This window comes from Lygodium microphyllum, chromosome 17, assembly GCF_053477565.2.
Source record: "Lygodium microphyllum isolate KBCC chromosome 17, Lygodium_microphyllum_v1.1.10, whole genome shotgun sequence".
Lineage (NCBI taxonomy): Eukaryota > Viridiplantae > Streptophyta > Polypodiopsida > Schizaeales > Lygodiaceae > Lygodium > Lygodium microphyllum.
The window spans coordinates 8680786-8690538 of NC_141151.1; the positions used below are offsets into that span (position 1 = coordinate 8680786).

The 9753-nt window shown below is 40.0% G+C and overlaps 1 protein-coding gene across 2 annotated transcripts; it reads left to right on the forward strand.

Moving 5' to 3' along the window:
• The first annotated feature begins 980 nt into the window (after window positions 1-980).
• On the forward strand, window positions 981-5966 carry LOC148021550 (cytochrome P450 704B1-like). 2 transcript variants are annotated; one of them, XM_087696964.1, is made up of 6 exons: window positions 981-1631; window positions 2319-2534; window positions 3436-3732; window positions 4147-4512; window positions 4777-4977; window positions 5078-5438. In XM_087696964.1, exons 1-6 carry the CDS (start codon window positions 1275-1277, stop codon window positions 5111-5113), a joined length of 1473 nt encoding a protein of 490 aa, XP_087553090.1. In that variant the 5' UTR covers window positions 981-1274; the 3' UTR covers window positions 5114-5438. The 2 variants fall into 2 exon arrangements, with proteins under 2 accessions (XP_087553090.1, XP_087553089.1); XM_087696963.1 differs by lacking the exon at window positions 5078-5438 and adding an exon at window positions 5461-5966 and having other exon boundaries at window positions 984-1631.
• Window positions 5967-9753: the final 3787 nt, after the last annotated feature.

Sequence of the window (9753 nt, forward strand, 5' to 3'; positions counted from 1 at the left end):
AGGTATTCCATCTCTTCATATGTTGGACATACAACCTTATCAGGCCCTACTCAATTCAAAGCTTGATGGTAAATTTGTCATTCTAGGTATCCACCTCTACATATGTTGCACATACAACCTCATTAGGCCCTACTCACTTCTACAATCTAGACATGCCATTGCAACGCGCTAAGGATTGGCATCCTACAAAGTGACAATAATTAACTTGGCATTGTTTCTCTAAGAAATAGTGCAATCTAAGGTGACAAAAAGTTGTCCTAGTGTGAAGAACGATCTAGTTTTTTATCTCTCTTCCTATCTTGGTCTCTCTCTTTGACTTTGATTTTGGGTATGGCCACTTACATGCTATTTGTTTGTGGAGGTTCAACTTCCCCCTCATGGATGTTGGTGATTTGATGTATATAAACATGGAGCTCTACAAAATGATTTCTTGGGCACATCCATCGAAACGTTAGGTGGTACATCTTGTCTCTATTTTCTCTCGAGCCACTAGCTTAATCTTGCAATGTGAAAGTAGGAGAAAGAGATGACGAGTAAAGGCAAAACTTCACATTCACATTTGTCTTTCCTTTGCATGTATGTTTGTCTTTTCCTTGTGTGGAGCCACCTGTGTGGTTCTTCTTGCATGTGAAAGTATGAGAAAAAAGAGTTGGAAGGGTAAGTATGGAATCCCCATTTGAAGTTCTCTCCATAATCCTTTCCCCTCACACATCGCTTATATGACTCTTAACCATAGTTAAGCAACCAAGTAAGTAGTTGGACAAGTAATACATCAATGTATGTGATGAGATCGATGTATGGAATACTTCAGCTTTCAATTAAATCTTTAGTTTCCGAGCAAGGTGGCATTTTCAAAGGTTCTTTAGTTAAAGCTACTCGACAGAGATGTGGGCAGAATCATCATGAATTAATGCAGGGTACCCTACCTACTCAAGTGCTGCTCATGCTCTTCAAATGTGCAACACCACCCCGCCCCCCCCCAAGCCCTTTTAAAAACAAACGAGTCCAATGCAATCTTTCAGGCTTGTATTGTCCCATGATCCATCCTGCCCTCTTCTTTATGTCTTTCCATACGATCTTCTCAGCAAGTATTCCTGCTCTCACAGATGTTGAGTAAAATCAAAACGCCATCATTTGCGTCTCGTAGGTTCATGGCTTGAGAATAAGGAATTGAGGTTCTGCTTCTGAACGTGGAACCAACACTCTATAGAAAGAAGGAGTGGGTGCAGAGCAATTCCTTTAAAGAAACCTGCAATCAAAAGAGCGGCAGGGCAATGGAGCGTTTTATATCTGCTGCTGATGCTTTTCTGAGGCACCCATATAATTGGAGCTCTAATCTGCCCACTGATTGCATGCTGATCTTCGTACTGGGTGCCAGCCTGGGGGCCCTTTACACGGCCTTCTTTAGATGGAGGCAGCGGGGCATAATTGGGCCCAAGCCATGGCCTCTGTTGGGTGCCTCCGTTGAGCAGCTGCGTAATTACGAGAGGCTCCATGACTGGGCATTGGGCTACCTGCAGAAAGCTGACACATTTACAGTGCCCATGCCTTTTGGTTACGCTTACACCTATACCACCAACCCTGATAATGTTGAATACATCCTGAAAACCAATTTTTCCAATTATCCTAAGGTACAATATGATCTCTCTTAATCTGTAATGAGCATCCTCAAAATCCAAATGTGCGACTTCCTAATCATCCAGAGGTGATTCTTTAAACTCGATCAAGAGATCGGCATTGGTAGGATGTGCAGTGGCTCAGACTTCAGGAAAGGAAGTTCATACTCTTATCTACAAACTCCAAGTGACCGATCAGCAGCAATAAGATGGATGCACTGCAATGAAATCATTAAATGCATGGTTCTCTTCTCACAGCACCTGGCATAGATGGCATGCTTGCTGTGACAAGTCCTGGTTTATGATTTTTTTGAAACAGGGAGGAGGAGTGTATGCAAGCTGTCACTATCACACCTAGGTTTTTGCAGCACATTTTAAAGCACTTGGCAAAAACAATGAAACAACTGCAAGCATACAAACAGCTGTGCCAGCTTTGGGACTTAATTATTCGAACTAGAATACTCTGTGAATGTTTTATGAATTTCCATCCTTTTTGTGAACTGTAATAGAAGACAATTTTACATGTTTGGCACCTTAGTAGTGTAGAGGACTATGCATATCTTGAAAGTCTTTGAGTTTTACTAGTTCCACCCATTTTTTACGGCTTGCTTGTAGTGAATTTGATGTTTTAGAGAATGAAAAGGAAATACACCTGTAAGGTCTATGCTGAAAATCTTATTGCATTGATCTTTTCTTCTCAAGGGACAAGAATTCCATGACAACATGGAAGAGCTTCTGGGAGATGGCATCTTCAACTCAGATGGGGATTTGTGGAGGCAGCAGAGGAAGACAGCAAGTTTCGAGTTTGCATCTCGAGTGCTGCGCGATTTCAGCACAGTTGTGTTCCGAGAGTATGGCCGCAAGCTGGCTTCTATCTTAGTTTATGCAGCACAAAAGAAACAGATAATTGATATGCAGGTTCAGTCTGTTCTCCTAAGCAGATTTTGGTGCCACTTTCATTAACATGCAAGCACTGGTTTACTTCTTTGATTGATGAATCACACTGAAGACAATGGGTATGTTTTGTATTGTTAATCTACAAGATAGACTGAGAATATTTTAAATCACATAGTATAAAGCTATAATCTGTTCAGTGTCTCAGCAGCTCCACCACTTGGATACAGCAAATGCCTGGTGAACTTGCTACTTAGAGCGTGTGAATTGTGTCCTTTCATGGTCTCTTCAAGATAATTTAAACCAAACATAGTGGCTTGAATTATTTGTATGTGTTGCTGCATGTCAAGCATGTAATGTTCCTGTTAGCATTGTGTAAGCGTGTGCATGACTTATCGATGTATACCTTTGGTCTGAACACTCTCCTTTACCTATTATTTATAAGACTTTCCAGGTTCTAACTTTGATGCTTAGAGGTGCACTATAAGAAAGGGATAAGTTGAATAAAATCCAAATTTGAATTGTGTCCTTTCATGGTCTCTTCAAAAATATTATCAAACATGGTGGTTTGAATTATTTGTATGTGTTGCTCCATGTCAAGCATGTAAATTTGTTCCTGTTAGCATCATGTAAGCATGTGTGTGACATATCAGTGTGTACCTTTGATTTGAGAAAGAGGCTGTAATAGCTTGATACTGTTAAGACCAATTCTGTGTTCTCAAGTTTGATGTGTTGTATTTCTAAATCAATCAGGAAGATCAATGCTGTTTTCACAAGTTTGATATGCCATATTGCCAAATCAATCAGGAATATAAGTTAAATGGTATAGCAGTTGGTAATTGGAATGATGATTGGTGTAAATTGTGCATCAAGGACTAAAGGAAGTTTGATTTTCCATCAAGTTTGTGATCTTAAATTTTTGCAGGACTTGTTTATGAGGTTGACACTGGACTCAATCTGCAAGCTAGGCTTTGGGGTGGACATTGGCAGTTTGTCACCTTTGCTGCCAGAGGTCCCCTTTGCAACTGCTTTCGATCAAGCTAACTATATAGTCACCGTGCGATTCATCGACCCGATCTGGAAATTGAAGCGCTTCCTCAACATCGGGACAGAAGCTAAGCTGAGGCAAAGCTTGCAAGTCATAGATGACTTTACATACAGTGTCATCAGAACCAGAAAGGCTGAACTGAAAGCTCTAGAAGCTGCAAACAGAAAACATGAAGTAAAGAAATACTCTGCATTGTAAAAGAATCTGTTGTAATTTAGGCTTAACTTGGTCATATGCCTCGAAGCTGGAGCTCCAGTTCACAATATCATTCAGCTAAACATATCAATTTATCAATTCAACTGATTGAAATAGCAGTCAGTGAAAAGGAACCATAACTTGCTTAAGAAAACTAAGCACATACAAATGACACTATCTTAATGCAAACATGTAATTAATGTTTTGAGCTAGTTACATGCATGACCTTAAACTAAATAGATGCATGCGATTTGCAATTATCTTAATGTAAACACGGATGACATTAAACTGAATAAATCAGTGGAGGGGAATCGGCAAATAGGCTGAGAACTGATTGGACTTTAGATGAGGTGATGCCAATCTTGAATATTAACAGCACAAGCACTCTTGTAGGTGAAACCTGACATACTGTCCAGATTTATTGTGCTGAGTGAGGACCCAGACAACAAGCTCACCGATAAGTCACTCCGTGATGTGGTGCTCAATTTTGTGATTGCCGGCCGGGATACAACTGCAGTGACCTTATCTTGGTTCACATATATGATTTCTCAGCACGAGGAAGTTGCAGAGAAAATATATGCTGAGCTATGTAGTTTTGAGAAGGAATGGTCCAAAACCATGGAAGAGGAACAGGAATCAGACCTTCAAACCCGCATTACACGTTTTGCAAAGCTTCTCACTTTTGATTCCATTGCAAACCTATCATATTTGCATGCCTCAATCTGTGAGACATTGAGGCTCTATCCAGCAGTACCTGAGGTAAGATGGAACCACACCCAGTACCTCACAGCTTTGCAATATCAATGAGACCAAGTTGTTTTTCATGCCATCTTAATGAATCACTGGTGACATTGCATCTAGCCTTTACATTAAGTTCCATCTACTACTGCTGATTGCCTGCACCCAGGTCCCACATGCATACATGAGTCCTTGTATAGACATGTTCTTGGTGTGTTAAGAAACAGGATGTATCAAAATTGGAAGACCTTTAACTTGATTCTGTTGTTTTTGGTTTCAATGCAGGATCCCAAAGGTATCATAGCGGATGATGTTTGGCCTAATGGCACAAGAGTCAAGAAGGGCACTATGGTTACCTATAGCCCATACTGCATGGGTAGATCAAAATCTATCTGGGGTGATGATGCATTATCCTTCAGGCCAGAGAGGTGGTTCACAAACGGAGTATTTCAGCCGGTGTCACCCTTCAAATTCACAACCTTTCAGGTACCTAAGTTCAAATATTGCTGGCCTTATCAATGAATACCTATACTCAGGCAAAGTCTGCGTATATCGGTAGTTAATTTCGTGTATGTTGGCATGGCAGCCCATGTGCGCCATCTTCACCTTATTTGACGTTTGATAGCATATAGAGTCCAACAGCATGAAGAGTGTTATCATAACTGGTCCTCTCAATCCGTAGCCATGTCTACTGTACAGTGATTTGTTCGCATTGCCCGATATATCCATCCGCAAGCAATGCATACCATGTGCATACAAGCCGAGTCTGTAATGTCATGTAGAGGCACATATGTCTCATGCAGGGCATTATGATGATATCTGCAGCTTAAACATTTGCCGAAGCTGTTGATATGATATCTTCAATTTGACACTCTGCATTGCCTTAATCATGATGCTGTCTACAGCCTAAACATTTGCCATCATGGCTATTGGTATGATATCTTCTCTTTGCCTTAATCTCTTTGATAGGCCGGACCGCGAATTTGCATCGGAAAGGACTCTGCCTTCTTGCAGATGAAGATAACTGCGGCGATCTTATGCCGCTTTTTCAAGTTCAGCCTGCTGGAAGGGCATCCTGTAAAATACAAGACAATGGCCATACTGGCCATGGCTCATGGCCTGAAGGTGCAGGTGTCTGTGAGGCCACACCTAAACCAGAGATCCACCAGCTGAACCTGCAAATGATGAATCCGAATCCAAGGCCTGCAGATGGACACCCTATCATTATGTCTCATAACAAGACTGGAGATTGCATTAAAACCACCTTCTAATCAGATCAAAATCATGTGTGATGATCCCAAACTTTTAGTATATGAGATAAGTTGACAACGGTAACAAAGCCTGGGGGTAGTTTCCAGGCTTTATCTGCATGTAAATATCTGATAGCAAACATTGGCATGTTATGAACTTATAAGCTATCACAGGATGAGCAAAGCTCAAGTATTTGCAAACAAATCCATATTTTTCATCCACCACACAGCTACCTTAATAAGCTCAATCAAGGTTAGATGTATGAAAATTCAAATTAGTGATATACAAGATGACATGATAATATAGCTAAATCCTTTGGGGGGGGGTGTTCCAACTTCCAAGTCGACTAAATGGGATAGCTAATCATCTCAACATGAGCAATAAAGTCAATTAGATTGCCAGCAACCAGCTGAATGAAAAAATCAACATGCAAAATCAACTTCAAAGGCAAGCCCTTACTTTGAATAGATCTTTCTTTTGAATTTCAATGTTCCAATCCATCATCCAACCATGCAAAGTATTTTGTCTTGTGAGAGGACAGAACGTGAAGTCCTTTAGTTGGCCCTGCTGTCTTTAGACGCATGCAAGTGCTTCATAAATAGATAGTAGGCCAAGTGTTTAGCATAATATGGCTAGTGCCATCATTCGAAGCCACCATCAAGGCCCCTTTCCGGGGGTCCGCAATGTGCATATGTGTATGCTTAATAGAATTGTATTTACAAATCTAGAAATATCATAGCATGAAGGTTTTCCATGTGTATCATGTGCATACGTCTTGTAAAACCATAAAAGAGGTTCTTCAATAGAATTGCATTATCATATACAATCTTTCCCCCAATTAAGTATTGATGATCACTAATGCTTCATGAGCAAGAAAGAATACACCTTAATATTTACTATTGTTAACTACAAAGTATGATTATAATAAGAGATGCCACAATGTCCCCATGTACTAATTCTAAGCTATAATTACGACCTTGTAAACTACTAACCAAGCCTCAATGGCCTTGCAAACACAACACAATAACTAGTGTGAACCACCTCTTGGCAAGAGGAGCCTTGCCAACTATAATTTAGCCACTTATTCTCTTTGTAACTCAACTTTTAGCATCAAGTAATATATATAAGCTTGCTCCCTTTTGCTATTCTCTTGTGTGCTATGCTCTATTGCGTGAGAGTGAGGGAGGTTGTGTGAAAGCACCGCCATGGCTATTCTCCTTTGATCCTCTTCTTCTTCCTTCTCTCCCATCTATACTTTATATTGCATTATACTTTTGATTGTAGCTTCGGTATTTTATCAAACCACCAAAGGCCTCCCAAACCTCCCACACATTTTTTGGAATGCGATGCCATTTATGGCAAGTTAAGATACCATCACAGTGCACCTTATATAAGTAGAGCTTGAAATCCACCAATCTATCCCTAGGAATTGAACCTGGCTTCTTACGTTACACACGCACATGCTTTAATGGCTGCTCTAAATGCTACTGGGTGACCTCCCAGACTTCACCAAACTTGACAGGACTTTTAAACTCAAATTTAGATTCTGAATTAAAATTCTTTGAAACCCACCCATGTGAAGTTCTCTCCATAATTATTTCCCCTCAAGCATTGGAATCCCCATATGAAGTTCTCTCCATAATCCTTTCCCCTCAAGCATTACTTATGTTACCTCTTAGCCATAGTTAAGCAACTAAGTAAGTAATTGGACAAGTAATACATCAATATATGTGATCTCTATAAATAAGATGGAATGCTTTGGTTTTCAATCAAATCTTTATTTTCCAAGCAAGGTGGCACTTTCAAGGATCCTTCCTCAAAATCCGAATGTGCGACTTCCTAAGCATCTAGAGGTGATTCTTTAAACTCAATTACAAGATCAGCATTGGTAGGATGTGCACTAGCTCCTCCTCAAACTTGAGGAAAGGAAGATCATACTCTGATCTACGAACTCCAAGTGACCAATCAGCAGCAATTAAGATGGATGCACTCCAATGAAATCATTAAAATTTGCATGGTTCTCTTCTCACAGCACGTGATCACATAGATGGCATGCTTGCAAGGACAAGCCCTAGTTCATGATTTTTTTGAAATAGGGAGGAGTGTATGCGAAATGTTACCATCACACTTAGGTTTTTACAGCACATTCTAAAGCACTTTGAAAAAACAAAATGAAACAACTACAACAAGCGTACAAATAGCTAGACCAGGAGCATGCATATCTTGAAAGTCTTTGAGTTTTACTAGCTCCACTCATTTTTTATGGCTTGCTTACAGTGAATTTTATGTTTTAAGGAATGAAATGGAAATACACCTATAAGGTCTATGCTTGTAAATCTTATTGCATTGATCCTCTTCTTCTCAACTTAGGGAAAAGAAATCCATGATAACATGGAAGAGAGGTAAGATGGAACAACACCCAGTACCTCACAGCTTTGCAATATCAGTGAGACCAAGTGTTTTTTCATGCATTGTGAATGGACTGTGCATCAACTTGATATAAAAAATGAATTTTTACATGGGGAACTTCAAGAAGAATTGTAGTGTAGTTGATGTACTACAGATTGGGCTAATCATGTGGTTATGCTTAAGGCACAAAAGAGGCATAGCAAATGTTTGAGCTACAGATATCATTGTAATGCGCTGCATGGCAAATGTTTGAGCTACAGATATCATCGTAATGCCCTGTATGAGACGTGTTTTGCCCCTACATGACTGCAGACGCTTATATGCACATGCTATGCATTAGATTATGATAACAGTCTTCATGTTGTTGAACTCTTCATGCTATCAAACATGAAATATGGTGAAGATGGTGTACATGGCCTACCATATCAACATACATGAAACTAACTACCAAATACACAGACTATGCCTGAGTACATGCATTCATTTGTAAAGCTACCAATGTTTGAGCTTAGGTACCTGAAAGGTTGTAAATTTGAAAGGCCACACAATATGAAATACTCCATTTGTGAACCACCTCTTTGGCCTAAAGGATAATGCATCAACACCCCAAATAGATTTTGATCTACCCATGTAGCATGGGCTATAAGTAACCATAGTGCCCTTCTTGACTCTTGTGCCATTAGGCCAAATATCATCCACTATGATACCTTTGGGATCCTGCATTGAAACCAAAAACAATAAAAGTTGAAGCTCTTCCAATTTTGATTCGTCCTGTTTCTTAACATGGCAAGAACATGACACTGCACTATATGACCCCCAAGACAACCTGCATCGATGCCTCAAAAATCATGAGTTAGAGACTCCATGATCCAAGGGCCAAACTGTAATGTACCATCCATTACCTGGAATGTCGGATCTAAGAAGAAGAGAAAGCTAATCTACGCTCTCTGATAGAACTGCTTAAGCAAAAATACTTCACTTAGGGCCCTAGCCACAAAAGATGCCTCCACTATCACAACAAGCTATTGAGAGCCCACTAATTGATGTTGCACCGAAAGATGATTGGAATCCTCAAGATTCAACAAGAAGTCCCTTGCATAGACTTCCATGACAAACACTCCATTCCATGGTGCCTTCATGACAAGACAATTAGATGAAACCAAATTCCCATTCTAGGGTGGAACCATGTGGGTAGATCTCATAAATTATGATCCTACCACACCCTTTAGCACACACTATCTTCATTCAATCCTTCAATATTTAATGTTACAAAATTAGTAAAAGTCCCATGTGAAGCAAAGACACTACCCCATGAACCCCCACTACATCAATCAAGTCAAGGAAGAGATTGCAGAACTGATGAGTGCACAGTTCATCTATGAGATCTAACCCAAGAAAGTGTCATGGTACTCAAGGAAAATGGCAAAATTTCTATGTGTGTGAATTGCAAAAAAGTGAATGCAGCAACAAAGAAAGATAATTTCTTCCCTTTGCCTTATGCAAAACTATGGTTGAGAGAGTAGTAGGTGTTGAAGCTTCCAGCTTTACAGATACATCTCTAGATATAACTAGATACAACTCCACCCAGATGGCAAGCATAAG